This window comes from Sinohyriopsis cumingii, unplaced genomic scaffold (assembly GCF_028554795.1).
Source record: "Sinohyriopsis cumingii isolate HCF-2022 unplaced genomic scaffold, ASM2855479v2 utg003074l, whole genome shotgun sequence".
Classification (NCBI taxonomy): domain Eukaryota; kingdom Metazoa; phylum Mollusca; class Bivalvia; order Unionida; family Unionidae; genus Sinohyriopsis; species Sinohyriopsis cumingii.
The window spans coordinates 22,107-45,970 of record NW_028316387.1 but is presented as its reverse complement, the minus strand read 5'-3'; the positions used below and the strand labels follow the sequence as shown (position 1 = coordinate 45,970).

The following is a 23,864-nucleotide window of genomic DNA, read 5'->3' as shown; positions in this document are numbered from 1 at the left end:
AAAAATGGTACTAACAGCTGCCTCGCTTGGGGCTCAGCGTGAAGAGGTTAGTGTTAGGACTGGTCGGCCTGTTGTCAGGATAATGTGACTGGGTTGGACATCATGCTACATGTCTGCGGCATAATGCCCCAGTGCTAGACATCACTATAAACTGTCACACTGCGATATCATTAAAAAAGTGTTAAAACTACGTTAAAAATCAAAATCACACACACACACACACACACACACTAAATATTATCATGCACTTTGGTTTTCGGACAATATGATAATCCCTTGCCTAGAAGAATGCGATCACTATTAGTTAGAATTCGCTTAGAAAGGTTTAACACAGTTTCTATCCCTCTTTTGATTTCCTCTTTTCTTTTCTTTCCTCCATCTCTTCTTGTTTTGTATTCTAATAAAACTCATATTCTATCTTCTGTTTGTGTTGTCTACAATAGATCTTTTAGGGTTTCCATTGGTCTTTTTATTGTTGCTATAACGGCTATGTTGGATTCATGTGCCAGTTTCTTATTATCTATCTGATTGAACATTAGTCAATAATACCTGAAGGTATACTATACTATTTTTTAAAAATATGCATTATACATGTTATAAAATTTTTAATAAAACTTTTTAAATCTATTTATTCCTAAATTATATATATATATATATATATATATATATATATACAGTTGCAATGACCTTGACGCTATCTTGATTGATCACAGTGTTCATGAATGAGGCGAAGGCTCATTGGCTATTATAATTTGTGTAATAGGAGGGGTTTGAAGCAAACATTGCGAAATGATGACAGTCGCTGCGATACAGTGTTGTCTCTGCGGTTTTCGTTCCACTGCGCTAATCCGGTTTCATTTACAGTTGCAGGACTCCACACAGACTGTGAAACCTAACCGAGTATTTCACTATAAACTTGAAAGTGTGTATGGCTATCATGAATGCAGTCTGAAGGACGCACGGAAAAGGATCTATTTGAAAGAAGGTAAGATTAAATATGCTACCCTAACATCCTGTTCAACTTATGATTGCAATTGTAATTTTACTTCCTAGAAGCAAGACATCACTTTAAGCGTACTTACAAAAGGAACAGGCAAATGACACGCATATACAGGCCAACATGTGAAAGAAAGGCCCTTATATGGAGACGGGGAGAGATCCAGACTCCGCAGATAACAGGAGCTGCTGTATGTAAATGAACACATGATGACATACATACACACATACATACATACATACATACATACTTCCTTCCTTCCTTCCATCCATCGATCCATATCTGCATGCATACAAATGCAGTTTGATTCAGCTTCACCTTTATCATGAATCGTTTTAGATTTATCTTTTTGTATGTCAACAGAGGAAATATTTATTATATGTTCGATACTTTCCACATGATGTCATGTAAGGCAGAGTTTTGAATATTTACAGTAACTTTTGTTGCTGACATAACATGCTACATTTTCTTCAGATGCACACAATATAGCCGGTATATTTAGTGATAGTTTCCTTTTCGGTTGTCGGGGCCTGAATTGGAGACCACAAAAAGGATAAGATTCAAATTACGCATAGCTTCTAAAGTTTTGATTGTAGACAGAAATTCCTTAAAATGTTGGTATAAATTAGTTTGTAGGTCCACGAATTGGAAAAGCTTAAAACCCCAAAATGTACCAGTTATACGATATTATTGTTAAAAATCGATTTTGTGGACGGCCTTTGGGCGAAGTACCTAGAAGTAAACGTTATAAAATATGGAAATGTTTGAAAGTATACAGTATATAAATAGCCGAGCATCATATTCTTAGCTATGCATACAGTTATATCTGATGAAATGAAACATGATATCTTTTTCATCAGCAAATACATCGTTTCCATAAAAGTGAGAATATTTTCTATTGACATTTCCTCCAAACGTCATAAGATGACGTAAAGGGAATTTTTTCATCCTTTTTGCTTCTTCTTCTTAACAACGACAAATTAACAAATATATGTTTCAAACGGCCACTTCAGTTTGTACGGTTTATACGTTTCATATTTGGATGAATCTTATATATAAAATTAATCTCACTTTTTTCAACATGTTACCTTATCAACAACATAAAGATCCCTTGCATGTTTTGTTTATATGCTTTAATACTATGTTTCATTGCGTACCTCTTAAATTTCTAGAAATTCCCGAAAGGTTTCATTACATTTCACACGACCAATCTTCATAAGATATTAAACATGATCAAACCTTGCAGAAATGAATAAGAATGCATGACATCCTCGTCTAATTAAAAAATATTAAACAAAATATTAATCAAAATGTTTTCTATAAAACATGGATTGAATGTATATGAAAACATTTAAGAAATATACACGCTCAACGCATACATGGTAAAATTCCATGTATGGAATTATTTCCCAGAGAATCGGAAACAGGAGCTGCGCGTATAAAGACAAAGGCATGATTTTTATTAGAAATATGAGAAAATATGGAAACAACAAAGTCTATAGTATAATAGCCATATCATTTGACTGAGTAGCATATTTATTACTTTAGAAATTGCTAAATTTTTAAGGGCATCCTAATGCATGATACAAATGGATTTTGTCGTATGGTCATGGAAGTCATTCTCAAAGTCCTCAGAACATATGGGTCTGAGGACAGTATCATTAAAATCAACCATAGACTTAGATACCACGTGAAGTCTGAGGACAGTATCATTAAAATCAACCATAGACTTAGATACCACGTGAAGTCTGAGGACAGTATCATTAAAATAAACCATAGACTTAGATACCACGTGAAGTCTGAGGACAGTATCATTAAAATCAACCATAGACTTAGATACCACGTGAAGTCTAATAGAACGTGAGCTAGGACAACATAACAAAAGATTTACATATTAGTCTTCGCCAGAGTAGGTGGATATCGATAGAAAATGGAATATTACCGATTCTAATAAATTCGTTTTAAGTTTCTGCTTAAATATATGAAGTGGGTACGCATCTGTTCTTGAATATTTATTAAAAGACACTGTACTGACCAGAATCACTTTTCTGCTGCTTATAAATGTTATTATTTCTAGAAATTATTCAACTAGGTTGAGACTCAAATCTCGTTTGTGGTAGTTCACGGTGTGCATATTTCTGTTGTTGCTCAATTTCGTTTTTAAATATAATTTTTTTAAATTACTAACTGTAGTATGATACATGATATACACATACTGATCAATGCTGACAAGAAATTAAATATGATACAAAACACGTACGATTCTTCTGGGCATACATATCAATATATCTGACTAGTAAAATATTCTATTAAATCACCGTAATATTAAATAGTTTAGTTTTCTTTACGGCATTAAGTAATATTTAGCATTTTAAGATTTGATGAATTTTTAAATTACCACGAATAACTGCCGATAACGTGGCAATAATGGTGATTTTCTTTCAATTTCTTACTCCTATTATCATATAAAATTAGAATAATGACGGAATACAACTAGTGTAATACATTTTAAAAAGTGGTTTTAAAATATATCTTGATGATAGCATTGAAGTAAAGCCCTTTCACATGCATAACAATAGTTGAGTCTGACTTCATTTGCAACTGCTCCGGTGGCCTCGTGGTTAGAGAGTCCGCCTCTGATACGGGAGGTCGTGGGTTCGATCCACGGCCGGGTCATACCAAAGACTTACAAAAATGGTATTAACAGCTGCCTCGCCTGGCGCTCAGCATTAAGAGGTTAGTGATAGGACTGGTCGGCCCGGTGTCAGGATAATGTGACTGGGTGGGACATCATGCCACATGTCTGCGGCATGATGTCCCAGTGCTAGACATCACTATAAACTGCAACACTGCAGACATCGTAGCGATATGACTGAGAAATTGTTAAAAGCTACGTTAAAAATCCAAATCACACACACACACACACACACACACACACACACACACACACAGAGTCTTCCTTGGTTTTGTCTCCTATCTTCTAATAAAAGTAAAAATTTATCTTATGCTTGAGGATTTAAAATGTTCACGCTATCGATATATTCATTACGGAATGTATTATCTGGAGACAGTAAATGTATTTCGCGTCATAGAATAGCTTAACTATTTAAACTATTATTTTCCTTGTTCGCTTTGCACACGCACAATAAATAACTTGTTCATATCAAGAAAATGATGTATTGATGAACTCACATTCCACCTATCTCTATACGCTATTGAAAGACATAAGTTTATTAGCATACTAGTTGAATTAACGAATTATCAGAGCTTATTAAACATCTATCCTGCAAACGTAGTGAGCTGGGTTACTTTTGGACTGAAAATTTAGCACGATCTTTTCTCACAAATGAACATATTCACATTTGGATTTTTTAATTCTCTATCTCTCAACTGTACTATCGCTGACGTGAGCAGACCGATATATATATATATATATATATATATATATATATATATATATATATATATATATAGTTATCACTGAAAACATAACTAATAAATGACGCATTAATAAGCACTTTTTTGTTGCTTAATTGAGCCATGAGAGTCATGTCTTGTATTACTTAGCCCAAAATAAAATATAGTCTTAGAGCAATGATTAATTTTAAAGAACTGTTACCCACACTAATGTTAGAGTATATATATATATATATATATATATATATATATATATATATATATATATATATATATATATCACATTTAGAAACTCTAACTTATAGCACTGATATTTTATGCACTATTTAGCAACCTTACTATCGTAATATTCAAATAGTACTACTATTTCCAAAAAAGTTTAGAACATGACAATAAAGAAAATAAAAAAAATGTGCCACAATGAAATTGCATGACTAACATGCAAGAAGGGTGACAGTATCTAGTGTCGCAAAATATACAACAACATAAAACAAAATCCATGCAAAATATTACATACAAAAAATTCATAGTACACATGCTATTTACGTTACCAGTATCACGTGTGCGCAATAAACGCAGCACACAAGCTTCGATCTGAGAGTGTTGAAGATTTTATATGAAAAATTTGGCTTCATGCGGGTTGAGGTAATTAGTGAAGTTCGGTTTAACTGAAAACTTGACCAGATGTTATAAACTGTGAGAAGGGCATTTTGCGAAACTGCATTTTCTAATATCTAATGTATGTATAGTTTAACACGTAGTGAAATATTGTTGTTTAACTAAATAGATTATGAATATTTCCATCATGCGACATTCCTCCTCCCCCCAACCTTAATGTGTGTTTTAAACTAGACGGGAAAAGATATGAATGGATGCACAGCATTTAAATAAAATATAAGGAACATATTAATTTCTACGACATCTAAATTCGCACATTGCTGATGGTGGTAACATTCAAGGTTTGTAGGAGTTTCTCGATGGCATTGAACAGAAGCTCTAGAATGTCATAACTATAGGATATTGGCAATGTGGTTTTGCTCTGTAATTTGGGCTTAACACCATTTTTCAGTACAGTACATCACTATTAGTATAAATGTTGGAAGCGGAACTCGGGAAAACCAAAGGAAGAACCACAGACACACAGAAAGCTACTGGCAAGCTTTCTCACATATCTACCATGACTGAGCCAGAAACTCGAACTAACTCGGACAGAGGTTATCTTCAAAAGCGATTGTTGTAGACCACCCGGTCACCGGTGCCCATCGAGATGGTGTTGTAAAAGTAAACTGAAAACTTGGGTGAAGACATTTTATTTTTAAAGTTATAGAACGATGCCTATAAACATAAAAAAACAGCGAACAGTCTGGGTACCATTCCACAAGCTTCCTCACAGAGTATTCAATTCATACAGATACATGAACACTAAATTAAATGTACGTTTCGATTACTAATATCGGTTTCCAATCGATTCTAAAGAGACAACCCCGCTATCCTCCAAATATAAAATGAACAGAATAATTGTACAGTAAGAAAGAAAATGATATGGGACATAACTGATGTGTGTGTGTATATGCTTGTGTGTGTAAGAGAGAGAGAGAGAGAGACAGAGAGAGAGTATTCATTACGCAATACTTGTACTTGACAAGATAAGGAAATAACTAATAAAATAGTTATTCTCTTACTCTTTTCAAGTTCATTAGTCTATCGTATATCTTACATGATAACACATTCTTTATGATTTATACAATAAATCTTGCAAATAAATCATACAAAAATGATAAATCAGTGCTCTGTAGATGATAGTTCTAATGGTAATGTAGATGATCTGATAACAAGTTACTGAAGGTTCTGTTAAATCAAGTCACGCGTTATGTACCTCAGTGCTACAAACTTTTATGACTAGGTCAGTTACGAATACATGAAAATAAAATAATAAAAAATGATTGATGGACAAACAATGACCAAATCAGATAGGCAGAATAAAAGAATTTTGCAATACATGATAGTTGTTATACTGGATGCACGTTGGAAGACGAATTGGAGATTCCATTGCATATACATGGTTATTTCATGGACTATTATATAGCATAGACAAATCGTAATGTAGATGAAAATGATTCATCTCCATTTCAAAAGAAATATATACATGATTACAAGGATGCACAATTTACTCTAATAAACTACTAAGTGACAAAGTCATATACGTCATTAACTACATAAACTACTATGTGACGTCATTAACTACACAAACTACTATGTGACGTCATTACTACATAAGCTTAAAGTCTTACGAAGTCTTAAGTTTCAGACTTAAAATATAGAGTCGTCTTGCATGCACATCAACAGTGGTTAAGGTTTTTTACAAAGCTCAAAACTGTGTAGTTATAACACAACTACCAATGAGTTGTAGTCATAAAAAATATACTAATTAATGACTTGTAAATATAATACACATACCAAACACAGCAATGGTATAACGCATATCTCCCATGATAAGACAAGGATTGCCTGATTTATAAAATGGTGTGGATGGGCAAATCACCAATAAATAAATAAACATTTCTCAAAATATAGTACATATGGGCACATGCGCTTAATTATCATTACGTATGTAAGGTAATTTTGGTGGAATATTCAGTCAGTATAAAAAATCAAAACTGAAAGAAAAATAAATAATAACATACGATTTTTAAAAAAGTGTTAGCTATATATTACAAACACAATTTTGGTTAACAATTTTATGTGAGAAGCTTCACAAAATTTCGTGTTGCAGAAATAATGTGTTAGAGAAGTTTAAAGCATTATTAATCGAAACACGGTGGAAATTTGCTAGCAGATAAACGCTTGGGACCCAATTTATTTTTTTTAGTTTGAAGGGTTATCGGTCTGCAGTGTAAGTTTTATTGACAAACGGGAATATTATGGAGCATAAAACTATTTGATCTTCAAAACCTTTTCTGTTTCCTGAGATTTAATATCTTTATAGTTGTTACTGCTAGCCTGAGACAAAAGTACACTCATGATTTCGAAAATACGTTCAAAAAAATAAATTAATACAAACGCAAAAAACGAGGACTTTAATTAAAGAGTACCGTAAACATATGTACAGATAATTTGTTTTTTCATAAAATGCTAAAAAGAGATATCTTACCCAAAAGACCAAAATATAAATTAAAGGTTGTGCTAGTAAGTCCACCCGCCCAAGAAAAACACAAAAAAAAACAAACGGTAATATTGACCAAACTGACCTATGATGGTTTTGTTGTGTAGAATTTGTGTCGACTATGGCCATACTAACCTATGATGGTTTTGTTGTGTATAACTTGCGTTGATTATGGCTAAATGGAGTGTGAAGGTTTTGTTGTGTAGAAATTGTGTAGACTATTACCAAACTAAGTTATGTTGGTTTGCTGTGTAGAATGTGTGTTGACTATGACTTAACTAAGCTATGTTAGTTTAATGTGTAGAATTTGTGTTGACTATGTCAAGCTGAAAAACAACATACCAAGATAGGATGCACCTACCAATGCCTAATACAGAGGTATTAATGTCCAAGCTGGAAACATTCACGATGACATCAAAACTGACACCAATGTATATTATTTTAGTGATTTTAACAAATCAGCCTCTATAACATTCAAAAAAAGAAGAAGAATTATCCTTGACTTTTCCAAAATAAATGTAATAATTAGAGGGTTTATGAGACGACGTCAAAACTTTATGCATATCTTGTATATCATCTATAATGAGATCACTTTTAGTGATGCTACTTTCCATTCCTTTTATGTCCTTTCTTTGCTGAAACTAAAGTACAATCACCAACACATATATCTGGAAATGTATTTCACTAAAACTTTGACAGGGTAAGTTGTTTTATTTAATTAAAACAAAGTACTAGCTCACTAGTATATATCAAACATTCACGATAACCATTTATTTCATGCGTCTTCATAATCAATCACCTTTTCTTATAATCACTATTTATTATAGGTCTTGCTGCATAGCGATGAAGTCGTAAAGGAAAACAATTATATTTATATACTAGCAATTTACCGATTGCACAACAATGATATTAAATGACAAGTGAATTATCGAATGCCGTTTGATGTCATGACGTTGGATGTCATATATGAATCTTTCAGTTCATTTTGTAAAGGAAAACTAATATTTTGACCCATACTTTGTTATATTACCTTTATTCCTTCCTTCAATAAGAGACATCTATATTGATTTCTAATATGTGCTTACCAATGTTGTACGGAATCATCTTAAACAATTGCGTCGAAAGCCGAACATACTCATAAAATTATCCTTTATCCTCTTAGTAATTCTTTACATCACTTTGCTATTGGATGTCACATGCCCTCTGATTTTGTAATTACAGAGTTACTTCGCCAATAATGCAACGAAATACGTGCTACAACTTTTATGAGAAAGTTGAAACCAAAATTGGAGCTGTGTTTGCAAGGTATGGCCGCTTGGTAGCCAGACATCCATGGAAATTAATATTGGTTACCGTCTTAGTAAACGGACTGCTGTCTATTGGAATGATCCGCCTGCACGTGGAAACTGACGTGAAGACTGTGTACACCCCCATCAACAGCCAAGCGAACAAAGACAGTGATCGTGTAAAGGTCTTATTCCCAGATCTCTCGGGGTCAAGCTTTGTCGGTTTACAACAACTGCCCGATCTAGGTCGCCAAGCCGAAGTAATTATTCGTGCAATCTCGGGCAACGTTCTCGATCCCACCGTCCTCGCTGAAGTTGAGAAGATATACAACTACGTCAGAGAAATTACGATTAATAAGATTGATATCAGTATCAATTTTTCGGATATTTGTGCCAGAAATCTATTCGGCTGCGCAGTTGAAGGAGACTTCTTCTTTTCTCCAGAGTTTATGTCGGCAGTTAGAACAGATAATGTCACATTTCCATATTTCCATCATAGTACCTTTGGGTCTATTTACTATGAAAGCTTAGTCGGGGCGTTTTCCTCGAATGGGACACACTTGATTTCAGCGCAAATGTTGCGTCTCACGTTCAACATCAGAACAGATAAACCAAATCTTGAATATATTGTGTCCTGGCAAAATGAATTTGTGTCCAGAATGAAATCATTCTCTTCTCCCACCATTGAAATTACGTATATGCATTCCAAATCTATGGAGGATGAACTGGACAAGAACATTTCTGGAGATATTGTTCTGTTTTCGATTACCTTTGCTCTGATGATTTCCTACGCCTGTTTTGCCACATTTACAGCAAGATGTGATGTTGTTGGCCAAAGAGCGAATCTCGGGTATCCTGGGGTCATTGCTGCTGGTATTGCAATAACCTCTTCGTTTGGGCTTGTCAGCGCGTGTGGAGTGAGCTTTGTCAGCATTGTTGGCGTGGTTCCGTTTTTGATAATAGGTAGATTAAGAGGTTTTCTTTTATGCCTGTTTTCTCCTGACATCTTTTGAATTTATTGATTAGCGAAACATTATATGGGCTGCTTTTCCAATGATATAAAAATGTTAGTCATATTAAAGGTAGATTTGAGAGATTGCTTGCACATATTATATGCATGGCACCATTTTATTATTGTTTCTGACATTATCTATACCTAGTATGGGGGTTTTAGCAATTTGCTTATCACCTCTGATAGCTTGATAAAACATTGTACTACCTGTAATATTGAAAGTGTAAATTATGATTTGACGAGAGTAAACTACGGCAAAAACAAAGTAAATTGACGATGTCACAGTCTCGCCGGTGTCTGGTAAAGCCAAGTGCAGATCAATAATATTTGTTATTTTATATTTGGACTCGATCTGTATTATATGTCCCTGATCTAAATTGCACCAAACTCAACCTGAATCAACTTAACCACCATGTTTAATTTATCATTTGCAGGGATTGGTGTAGATGACATGTTCGTTTTACTTTCCGGGCTTGCCGGAGCTCAAGGCAAAGGTAGTGTGGAGGATAAAATTGCAGAAACTATGCGGACAAGTGGAGTGGCCATCACCATTACTTCTATCACAGACCTTCTGGCCTTTGTAGCTGGGGCATCTTCGGTCTTCATGAGCGTCAGAAATTTCTGCATCTATACAGGTGGGAGTTATTTTTAAACATCTACATTTAGGACCGAGCAAACCAAGAAGAGACAGAGAATACAAAATTGATAACAAATATTTATTATTATGAATTATCTTCAGAATTAATTTTCCCTCATTGAACAGCGCCCTTTACAATTATTTCACGCCAAACCTCATGAGTGAATTGAGATGTCATTATAGAGTTACTTGATAATGAATATCCCTATCCCATAGCCTTCATAATTAGTATGCATTGTATCTACGTTGTGTCATTATAAGAGTCGTTTAACGAACATTATTTTAGTTTCAGTATTTCCTTCCTCAGCCTTGGAGCATTAATATTTTTTTTATCTAGTCTTCGTTATAATTAATTTGAAAACAAACAACCCATACATTGTGAAAAAGGTACTACCACCTAGCAAAATGTAGAGCCAGCTATTGAATGTATATTAAGTTAGATAATCATATTACTATTATCATATTTATATTACTTTAGATAATCATGTGGTTGATTCTTGCTCTGGATGGGCATCAGGTAAATGAGGGGCTCGTTTAATACACTACAAATCAATTAAATCTTGGATTTATAGATGGTTGGTCATTAATAATAATCCACCATTTATGAATACTGTATAATTATTAATGCTGTCAATCTTAGCTATTACAGATATAGAGTAACAATTCTAGACCCTCATACCCGATCATAATATGGATCCATGAAAATTCATCGTGGCTAACCAACAAAGAACGATTGTAAGTTAATAAAAACGGACAAGAAATTTTGATCAATATATCGTAAGCAACAAATAAAGATCGATTGTTATCTAGCGACCAGGAATAAGGATCTGATTTTGAGACATACTAACTTGTATACATTTCAGGTGTTGCTGTAATCTTCTGCTATTTGAATCAAGCAACTCTCTTCTTAGCATGCCTGACACTTCACGAGAAACGCGTAGACTCCAACAGGCATTTCATGACCTGCTTACGAGTGGTTACCAAGGACGAAGGCAAGGACCAAGAAAAGAGTAGAATTTACAATCTTTGCTGTACAGGATCACCCCCTAAGTCACGAACTGAAGCTGAAGGTTTCCTAGACAAATTTCCTGGTTGGCTTATACCTTAACTTGTTCTTAAACTCCCTCTTAAAATTCTCATGCTAGTAATATTTGCTGGATATCTTGCTGTATCAATATATGGTATTACAATCTTAGAGCAAGGTCTTGAGTTAAAAAATTTAGTGTCCGAAACTTCATACTTTTATAAATATAGACACTGGCTTGACGACAATTTTAGAAGCATCACACCTGTATCATTCGTGATTCCCGATACTGTTTTATATTCCAGCAATGTTACGCAAGACAAACTTGGTAAGGTACTGAAACTTGCATTATCTAACCCCAGGGTTAAGGACGATTTTCAAATAAGTTGGTTATCTTCCTATCAGCAATCACCATTTTATGATGATTCATCGGAGTATAATTTTGTAACCAGTCTAGAATCACGGTTCTTGGCCCATCCATTGTATCAGCGTTTCAAAAATGACATAGTAATAGACACAGTATATAAACGAATAACAGCTTCCAGGTTTTATGTACTGTCTGAAAACTTGAAATCGACGACGCAACAGGGACAGTTAATGTTGGACATGCGAGATGTCGCTAAATCCTCGTTCATATCAATATTTGCCTTTTCACCTGCTTTCATTTTCTATGAACAATATGTCGAAGTTCTTCCACAAACTTTACAAACGGTAGGAATTGCCGTTGGGATAGTTTTCCTTGTGACAGTTTTTTTTATGCCCCATCCTCTTTTGTTGATTTATGTGACAATCACTGTGGTTATGATAATGATCGGGATCCTGGGCTTTCTTCCATTTCTTGGTTTAACATTAAGCACGATCACAATGATTCACATCATAATGAGTGTAGGATTTTCAGTGGATTATGCAGCACATATTTGTCATGGTTTCATGATTTCTGTTGGGAGTACTCGAAATGAAAGAGTAAGGGAAGCTGTGATGAGATCGGGAGCTCCAGTATTCCATGGCGCAGCATCATCCTTGATAGGCATCATTACACTCACTGCTGCCACGTCGTACATATTTCGCTCTTTTTTCGGAGTTATGGTACTCGTTATCGCCTTTGGCTTGGCTCATGCTATATTCTTCCTACCTGTGATCCTGTCGTTGATTGGTCCTCACAAAACTCAAAAAGATAATACCCATACCGAAAGTATTAATTCCAACAATCTCTCTTTAGAAATGCAAGCGGGCAGCAAAATGTCTTTAACGTAGGGATTTTGAATACAATAAGCATTTATGTTGCTATCGTGCTTTAACGGTGCTTTGGTTTACATAATGCAGGGTCATATATGAAGTTACCTGACACAGCCAAAAAGCATTCCATAAAGATTTCCCCCTCTCCTAATCCACCCTTGCTCGTGCAGCTTCCGAAACATTAGTATTAAAATATTATGCACAATCTTCAACGGTCTATCTTCAACAATGACATAGATTCGCAAGGTAACTAGTATTATTTTTACATGGTATAATGCTTCATCCATCAAGCGTCTAAATAATTATTGTTCTTCATTGCTATAACACTTTCTGCATGTTAAGGTCTATAATCATCGAAGAAAGTATCACACTAAATTATGCCAATTACGTGTCTTTTGAGCCGGACAAGTTTCTTGTGATCCCCATATATGTGTAGACTTGGTGATGATTAAGACAATAGGATTTCCTTGTACAATATCACCAATTAGTAATTAGTCCTCCTTTATACGTATCAATGCATTTGTCGACATCTTTATTTGTATATACAAATGCTTTTTTGTTTTTTATTATTTGTTTCTTTTTCCTTTCGATTTAGCTTTACTTTTATCCTGTATTTCTGCTTCTTTTTACCTTAAGATAAATTTCTGATTGTTATTCATTTATTTGTTACATTTGAATTTGAATCTTAGGAAAAAGTAAGGATGATGTTGAGGTACGAGTAATGACTTTTGGACGCATGTTTCTTGGACTGCTAGATACATTACGAAACAATCTTCTGTCCTTGCAATGAAATTGTTCTATATTCAATGTGTTTGTTATTATAGTTACTTGGTAACGTTATTTACATACTCTTTATCCGCTCACTATCTTCTAATACGATCAAGTTAAAAGATATTGTACCTATATATATATATATCATCAATTAGAAAATAAAACTTGTTGTGCCAAAAGTATTTATCTTTTCCCTAGCCCTTATGTTAGCTGAAACCAAACGTTCCATGACTGCATAATGGGAAAGACAAACTGTCTTTTCTTTGGCATCATGAAATGATACGTTTAAAAAAGTGATACTTCTTTTATTTTTAAATTTGTGCTCCTTTTGTTCATTGCCGAGGAATAGTATTAAACGTAATCTGTCTGTCTGTCTGTCTGTCTCTCTCTCTCTCTCTCTCTTTCTCTCTCTCTCTCTCTCTCTCTCTCTCTCTCTCTATATATATATATATATATATAGAGAGAGAGAGAGAGAGAGAGAGGGAGAGAGAGATATATGCATAGATAACATACCTTTTGACAGTGATGGATGTATGTATAGATGAGTATTGTTTGATAATGTGATTAATTAAGATTTAACTATCCAGAAAAGGGTTTGGATGCCATACAAAGTACATAAAGTATCACGCTTGGTAATGGTAACAATGTAAGTATATCATTAATGTTATAAAATGAAACATACAAATCAATAATGTAACCTTAGGACACTGGAACAATACTAATGAATGACAATATATTATATTGTCGTTAGCTTAATATTTAAATCGGCTTGAAAATGTATTGTCCTAAAATGTAGAGGTGTTACATAATATAATAAGATTTGCTTGAATACACACATTCTCACATTTGTAATCATTCCTTTGAGGCGAAGCTAACTTTCAAAGTAAAGATTGTCACGATAATGTGGACTTGAATTAGTACTTGCTAGAGACAGCTACAAATTTCCTACGTGTCTGTTATTAGCATCTAGGCCACTCTTCGTGTCAAATAGTTGTATTACCGCTGCTCATTCTACAAAATGAAAGTCATTTATGCTGTAGAGAATGGAGATTACAAGTCATTGTTGAAAAGGAACAAAATTAGCCTGGCTATAGCAAAAGGATATGTACTGATCGATGTTAATTTGTACATGGACACCATTATAAGTTTAATGGAAAATCACTGGCACTGGTTACTGTCCATTTCGACCTCAATGGAAAATTACTGGCACTGGTTACTGTCCATTTTGACCTCAATGGAAAATTATCAGACGCTTTTGTCTCGTGTACATTGCGTGATTTTCTCCCACTCTGATCTATATTGACCTCAGTGGAAAATGACTGGCACTGGTTACTGTCCATTTCGACCTCAATGGAAAATTACAGGCACTGGTTACTGTCCATTCTGACCACAATGAAAAATTACTGGGAGCTTGTGTCACGTGTACATTGCGAGATTTTCTTTCACTCTGGTCCATTTTGACCTCGATTAAAAGTTACTGGCAGTGGTTACCGTTTATTTTGTCCTCAATGGAAAATTACTAGCACTGGTTACTGTCCATTCTGACCTCAGTGGGAAATTACTAGGCACTTGTGTCATTTGTACGTTGCATGATTTTCTCCCACTCAGTATAAACAAACAGTATATCAGTATGATCTTTCTATTTTTTCCATTGGTACGGCCATATTTGTATCATGTGACCGTCCGCCATTATGGTTCTGATTCACCTCTGTGGTTTACCTTAGAGACGATTATTTCCCACATGTTGATTCTGAATACCAGCGAATATATCAAGTAGTCATGTCAACAGAAAAACTTACGTGTGTAGATAAGTGATATTTTATTGTAAAACAGACACACGTGATTCCAAATTACAAACGATTAGCGTAATCATTAAGTTAATAAAATATAAATCCTACGCAATGTCAATTAAATCTTCTTCCCAGTTATTTCCATTTTAGTGGACCAGATCGAGTCCGGTCCTTAAATTTCAGACATGATCAAATGCTTTAGACAACAATCGAATCGATGAACAATCATAAGAGCTGCTTTTGGATAGAAAAGAAAACAAAATGATGATACGTTATGCCTTCGAATGCGAAATGCCAAATAGTTTCGACACATGCTCCAGACATTACAATCATCAGTCAGTGATGGTCCTTCAGATAAAGCGCGCATAACACCTTAAACCTGAGAATAATGCAGTTTTAGGTGATCTGACAGGAGTACACTTCAAGTTATTTTTTAACCCCCCACCCCCCACCCGATTACTGCTCTACTAACATCCTGGTGCATTGAGTGAGAGAGAGGGGATAGTGACTTAGATACCTAAGTGTAGTACTGAGGGTCAAAGGACAAAATGTCACAATTCTGATGTTTACAGATATGAAACAGGTGTAGGATAAAAATGTCAGATATTAAATTGTCACCAATTTTTTTATTGGAGTTATGAAAAGGAGAAGGTCAACAATATGACTTTATGTAATTTTTAAAAGTCTTCTTACTGCACGAAGTATTACCATGACATATTGGTCCTATTAAATCTAGTACTCATACAATAATACCGCTAACCTGATAATGTCTTGTCCAAAACCACCTCGTCCTGCGTACAATATAATTTTATAACAAGAGACAAGATATTTGCTTCTGTCACGCATATCCTGTAACCTTGTTTGCTCATTAATTAATGAAAGAAACCATGTGGCCAAGGAGTAATATTTGTATCAATTAGACTATTGAGCGCGTATCAACACAGTTTATGTTATTGTTTGAGATATCTATTAACAGTATCACGCCATAAATATTTAAATTAAATTATTCCTTTTAGATGCACACAGTGAAACTCTTTACAGCTCTAAGTTATTACTATTACAGAATCTCCAGAGAGGTGGTCTGTCACGAGAGGACAAAGAGTAATACATAAAACTGATCAATGTTTGCATGACGAATCTGCTTCTAAATTACACTCGGACGTTTTGGTTGTGTTAATTACATGAGGTAAATTATTAAGTAATTTGAAATAAGTGTAAGGTTAACTGATCTGTTATCGTAACTAGTCAAAAGTACAAAGTTTGCATACTCGGTAACCCGTCTTCGTCAGCACCTTAAGGGCCGACGCTATTGCTGACACCTATCGGCTAGAAGGAGATAACCATGTAAGTGCTGTCTGCAGGAAAGGTCTATACACGCAATTCGTGAATCATGCGTGATTTGCTCCCACTCAGTATAAACAGGCAGTCTATATTGTACATGTTGTATGTTGAACGTGCTATATAACTCTGTTACAGTGGCAAAATACTATAATCAATTATAATCTTATCCACAAACATGTCCAGCTGGTAAGATGTTAAATACAAAATTGGCATCTGTGTTGTTATTGATGGATTTTATAAGTGATTTTTAAAAAATACGTGTAGACTGGTGTCTGTTTCTATGGTCCAACTTCAACTTCATAAACCCAGATCTGCCATAGCATTATGCACAGTAGATATTTAGCCATGCTTTATTATAACGTGCTATTTTTAGCACTTTTGGGGACTGGGGACTTCTAAATTGTAGGAGGAACGTGGATCATTTTAGACAATTTGTTGTAGGTAAAACAAAAATACCGTCGGTTACTGTATATACTGAAATCTTGTCTGTCCACTGACCGGTGATGTGTAATTAAATCTTTGTTTTAATAATTATAATGAGTGTTTTTGCATTAATTATGGAATCTTGTACAGAAAAACTGCCTTGACAAAGACTTGAGGCAATTCCAAAATATCTCCCCGTCCGTGATTCTGTTATACATCTAAATCAACGTCGGGAAGCACGAGTGGAATTTACAGAAGGTGTAACAGAATTGTTTAAACCATATACAGAGGCACCTAAAGGTTTTGTCGATCCAGATCAGAAGGCATCGACCAAGCTCTTGTCGATCTAGATCAGAAGGTATCGACCAAGCTCGTGTCGATCCAGATCAGAAGGTATCGACCAAGCTCGTGTCGATCCAGATCAGAAGGTATCGACCAAGCTCGTGTCGATCAAGATCAGAAGGTATCGACCAAGCTTGTGTCGATCCAGATCAGAAGGCATCGACCAAGCTCGTGTCGATCCAGATCAGAAGGTATCGACCAAGCTCGTGTCCATCCAGATCAGAAGGTATCGACCAAGCTCGTGTCCATCCAGATCAGAAGGTATCGACCAAGCTCGTGTCCATCCAGATCAGAAGTTAACGACCAAGCTCGTGTCCATCCAGATCAGAAGGTATCGACCAAGCTCGTGTCCATCCAGATCAGAAGGTATCGACCAAGCTCGTGACGATCCAGATCAGAAGGTATCGACCAAGCTCGTGTCCATCCAGATCAGAAGGTATCGACCAAGCTCGTGTCCATCCAGATCAGAAGGTAACGACCAAACTCGTGTCCATCCAGATCAGAAGGTATCGACCAAGCTCGTGTCCATCCAAATCAGAAGCATAAGATCGGTCACTAATAGTTAAAATTGATATAATACACAATTATACAGAGGCAAAATTACGACTTTATAATAATCATAAAATGTTGATGGGTATAAATTATGTATCAACAAAAGAACTTATGAGATCGATGTTCCCGCCAAAACATATCGGTTTATACAGAAACAAATCATTGTAGTTATTTTGGATTCAAAATGCCATTTTTTAATCATAAACTAAGCCCTGAAAACAAAGTGGTTCAATTTACTCCCTGCATTTATCGGACAAAAAGTGAAATTTAAACTCTTTTGCAAGAATTCAAGCTATTATTCATAAATATAGTATGATGGATCGACGGACAAATGAAAGGATTTAAAGTTGCATCATGGAGGAAAGGAAAAATATAAATTCTGACTTTAATCACATGTCCATACGAAATTCAGCAACAAAGGCATCCAAGGGTCATTCTATTTTTATTCCAGAGACAGGTTCGTACATTATTTAAACAGAAGATCTGCATATTATGCAATCTTTATATAATATAGGTGTAAATCTAATTCAGTTTATGTATACAAGAAGATCTCAAATTAACTGATATGAAAGATGCAACCCAATTTCATTTACCATATACACTTTGGAATGGTCTGAATCATAATGAAGATATAAATCAATGTGATAAATCACATATTCAATGATAACAGTCTTAATTCGACTTTTTGCTTCGAAAAGAAATGAATTATGTGCTTTACTAGATTATTTCACAAAGAAACAAACAAATATATCTCATTTAGTTTCTAACACTGTTGAAATACAAAAAAAAAATTATTATCCGAATTTATGAACACACATAAATCACATTAATACTCAAAGTACATGTAATTGTGATGCAACGATGAAAGAGGCTTCAACTAATAGAACCAAGGTTTGTTAAATGGTCCTTAAAATTTCGTGCATAAAAAGCATGGAACAAATTTATAATGGTAGGTAATGAATATAACCATTAAGATATTAGATGTTCATTATGTGTTTGTAATTGCTAAGCTAATTATTTTTTGAAGTATTGTTCTTACAAGAATGTTTGATGTTGTCATAGGTAAAATAATATTGCATGTACTAATAAACAATCCTAATTGATATAATCCATCCTATATACCTTGATTCACGTTAAACGTAACTTAACTAATAAACATTGCTTGACAGGATATTTGCAAATTCTTCCCCAATATCTGAGGTTTCATAAGTTGTTGGCATTCTTAGAATACTTCCACAGATATGTTCTACTTTGCGTCATTAAATCCATACACCATTGTGGTATGTGTAATTAATTTACAACGTTTGCTAGTTAGTTATTTTTTGTTGTTGTTGTTATTTCATGATATGCTCTGGGTTATGTAAAATTGTGTGTGGTAGCTGACAATCTCCAAAATCTGTGTCAGTTTTCTAAGCAGCATTGTTTACCCATTTCTGACTGAAGGATAAATATTAGGGTTATTATCTCAAGTTGAGTCAAGGACATTTGTATTTGTTTTACGTATCTAGACGTTGTCTACGTAATGATTGTCACATGCTTTGTTAAGGTTTTCATAACAGACTTTCTAATTATAGCTCTATTCTTCTAGAACAATACAATTTTGACCCTCATCCGTGGTTTCTTTTCATGTCTTAGCTTATGGTATAAATTTTGTTTTCTTGAAAATTTGCCATTTGTGCGCTAACATTTGATTTGGGTGAAATTATTCAAGTTAGAAATTTCTTCTCTGGAAATACAAAATACTCAAAACTAATATTGTTTGACAAAGAGTCTTGGACTTATTGTGAAATTCAAATATATTATTGGACTGTATTATTGTAGTCCAACAAAAGACTGTTGGCACATCGCCACGACACAAGCCATCACAGGCACATCAATACTTCCAGCGCTGGATTTGATTTGGAATACCACTAAAGTTTATTTAGACCTTTAATCTTTAGGATTTGTGTAAGAAATTCTAGGATTATATTAGTTTTAATTCGCCATAGCGTAGGTTATTGTACGATATTTTCATTTTGCGTGCTAGGGAAATAAATTATTTGTTAAATTATACAAAACTTGTAGGATTTAGGTCATGTTTGATACTTTGTTTAAGACTTAGAGTTGTAACACCTTTAAAATCCACAATGATCTTTACTTATATTATATCAAAACATGCACAAAACCGCGGAAAGTTTACCATACATTTCTTGTTCAACCCTTTTATAAAATGTTTCAGGTAGTAAGATGTAATTTGCTGGTTAATGTCCATCACATCTGGAAAGTTCAAATCATGAAATATTGTCTTCACTGTTGGCCGTTTTTCCTTATAAATGTCGCAAAGCAAATTTTGGTCCATTTCCTATTTATATTAAACGCCCTTCTCCAACATTCAATGACAAACTTTGGCTTCTGTATGATTTCCTTGTTAGCTATTTATTGAGTGATGGAGCGGATGTTTGCAAATCAACCACATCAAGGTTAAATAATGTTGATTGAATAATGTTACTTTCTATGACTGGTATGAAGTTAAGATACGCTGATGTAAGTCTCACTGTAATCTTACCAAATATTGCATCGTCAAGTGTAGGTTGGGCAAATTGTACTGGAAAGTATTTCAAGGTTGACCGACAATCACATATGATTCTACCAACTGATTTACATTCATCTTCACCCATATCACGTCGGAAAATAGGAACCTTGACATTAACACCCACACTACATATGGAATAGTAGCTTTCCCACAATTCAGTAAAACTATCTTTGACTAATCCAACACATTCATCTCTTTGGTGTTTTCCATTGCGTAATACCCTTTATCCTTTTCACTGCGCAGCAAGTGAGACATATCTTCGTTTTGATATAGTTTTATCAATTCAGCGATATCAAGTCTCTGCTGCTCATACGCAGATTGGAGTGTATCTGTTCGTGGAATTGGAACTTATAATGACAAATTATGGCAGGTTTCAAAAGATACTGATTGAAACACAACAATATCATCCATGTCAACCACGCATAAAGTTCTAGCCTCTGGTATTGCAGTATTGGGTAAGGAATTAAATGAGACTGAAGCAGACCCCTCTGATAACAAAAGCTTATAGTTTCCTGCACAAAGAGAAAACATTTCATGATCTACTTGAAATGTCTCCAGCAAACCTGACTGCAGATCTGCATCTCTGGATTGCATAACTGGTGGTTATGTAAACATTCCTCTTAGGAGGGATCGCACTTCCAAATATGATGATATAGCTTGTACGGAAGGTGTTGCACATGGATATAGTGATGACAATGGCAGATTATTTCCAGAATTAGGAGACGTTGATGAAGATACCCTATTATCTAGTCCATGGGATGATTGTATAGAGTAATCGCATACCTTAGACAAATGGGATCTAGAAGACTTTCGTCAGATACATCACAATCTATCCTAGCTGACTGCGTAGGTGTCCTTGCAGGTTTTTCAGGGGATCTTAACTCTACATATACTGAGGCATTCAGTGCTGCTGGTATTGCACTCAAAGTTGTAAATGTTGCTCGCACACTTACTTCAGTATTGAAGGAGGCTGAGGCTGACGATGAAACTTATCCTTTGGCCTATTTCCCAAAACTGGCTAGTTTAAGTCAATTCAGATTCGTATGCATCTGCATCAGCAACAGTTTGATTTTGTCTGTATAAACATATAACCTAAGTATTCTCATTTTTTGTAATTTTGTAGAGAACATCCGCTGTTGTTGATTTATCAACTGGTAACGGCAGAAAATCTTTTGAAACAATTAAATTGAGATTCACAGCCCTTTTTCATACACCTCAAGGGAAAAAAGTCTCTTTCCATACCCAAGAATAGCTTTTGCATTCTAATATTTAATCACTTTTTCTTCCCTTGTCCCACAGCCATATTTATATCTGACTTGCTGGTACATTTCTGTTGTTTGCTAAAACAATTGATGGGAACAACTTTTCTGTGGCATAACCAAGCTTTGGAATATACAGTTATAACTGATTGTCTGGCATTGCATACTATGTGTGGCATTCAATCTAAAATACAAATATGACATAATACAGTCATTCATTTCAGTAATACAAATTTCTTGTGATATTTGCAGTAAGAGAGATAGGTAACATTGCACAATTCACTCACTCTTGGCAACATAGTGCAGGGCTACCCCCAGTCTTACAGCCCCGATGTCCAGGATATGCATACATTTTTGAAGCTGTATAAGTAAAATTTTCCAAGACATTAGTCCAGGACATGTGCTTTTTTTTTATTGTAAACCAAGGAAGACAAGTGCTAAGTTTCATACTTTAATCACTTTTTTCAACCCTTATTCGGGCACTCATGCCCTCTTCGCTTATTTAATGCCTGAACGTACATTGATTTATTCATTCACATTCTTTGATGGTAGGGTAAGTATTCATCGATAACTGTCGCACGTACACGAATTATATTACTAATTAATTGCATATTGGGCTAAGCGACCACTTTATCAGATAATTAAAATACTTAAAAAGAAACAAATCCGCCATGATTAATTTGCAGTGCTTTGAACGACCTTGTTATTGTGTTTACTCACCAGATACTCATTAGAGGATCACCATTTGATTCCAATCCACAAAATTAATGAATTGAAATTAATGAAAGGCACTATATCAACATAAGTGTCTGTTTCTTTTGTGAACTGATTAGACGACAGTAATGAGTTGCTAATTGTTTAATTGATGACACAGATGATCGCCTTCAACATGAGGTATTGCTTTTAAAGTGAAACAATTACGCAAAAGTAGTAGCCTGTGTTTACATTTAGACGATGAAATGTATGTTATGATCATTTTAGTATATTAAATTATGTTCACAAGGAAGATCATAAGGAAGATTCAGAGAAGGAAAGTTGTAAGGTAAAAGTTAGGCAGTCAGTGTCTGATGTAACTATTCTTCCAAAGATATATAAGCCAGACTCTGTGGCAAGACAAATATCAAATATGACACAACTAAGTGTCACAAACATTTCCAGCCGCAGTGGGTTAATAATTATCAATGGGTTGTATTTACTGATTATGGAGGAAAGATGTTCTCCAGTTATTGAAAACAATATCTCAAACAGGCACATGAAGTAAATTCAGACGATCTATTTGTGAATGGAACAGGCAAATTCAAGATTTAAATAAGCACATCTTATGACAGTTCTGGACTTCATAAAGCCTAAGCAGCATATTATATGCATGACACTAACCAGCATGTGTAGAAAATCCCTGAAATTAGAGTTGCCTACAATCCTCTAAGAAAAGGAAATGTAAAAAGTAAATCGAAAAGCATTTCTTTATATGGAAATTCTCTGTTCACTCCAGGAGAAAAACAGTTTTAAACATATCAGAAAGACTCAGGGCAAGAGACTTTGTTCTGTGAATTGACTGAGTATTGAGACAAGACTTAGAGGAAGGTCTGAATTCCTGTAATTTCTATTCTTGCTGATGGAGGTACTGAATTTACCATATTGGAGCAAGAACTATGATAGAAAAGATATAAAAGATACCTTGAGAATAACATAAATTAAAACATTTAGCCCTTTGTTGTGAATTTTTCGTTTGTGACCAATATTGATTAAATGCATATACGGCTCATCGAGTCAAGGCAAGAGAATGAAATATTGAGACAAGTGAAACTGCAGACGGGACATTTGAATTTTCTGAAATCACTGACAAGTGTCTGAAAAGAGAATTCGAACTGTAGGATGTTGTGTATTCCTGCAAGTTCTCTCTAAGTTCTCTCTCTTTCTCTCTCTCTCTCTCTCTCTCTGAATAGTGTTATGTATATTTAATATGCATTTCTTGTTAGGTTTCTTTGATGAAATGTTATGGAAAATTGTACGTTGGACTTGACCTTTTCCAAAATCAAGTT

General features: G+C 34.7%; 2 protein-coding genes across 2 annotated transcripts; both read left to right on the top strand.

Moving 5' to 3' along the window:
- Window positions 1-793: 793 nt before the first annotated feature.
- Window positions 794-11,620, top strand: LOC149769893 (patched domain-containing protein 3-like). Its single transcript, XM_089949682.1, has 4 exons — window positions 794-985; window positions 8,799-9,826; window positions 10,310-10,510; window positions 11,376-11,620. The coding sequence occupies exons 1-4, from the start codon at window positions 942-944 to the stop codon at window positions 11,618-11,620; spliced, it is 1,518 nt and encodes a 505-aa protein (XP_089805808.1). The 5' UTR covers window positions 794-941.
- A 30-nt stretch (window positions 11,621-11,650) lies between these two features.
- Window positions 11,651-13,722, top strand: LOC149769892 (patched domain-containing protein 3-like). The gene has a single exon (XM_089949683.1). It carries the CDS (start codon window positions 11,651-11,653, stop codon window positions 12,788-12,790), a length of 1,140 nt encoding a protein of 379 aa, XP_089805809.1. The 3' UTR covers window positions 12,791-13,722.
- Window positions 13,723-23,864: the final 10,142 nt, after the last annotated feature.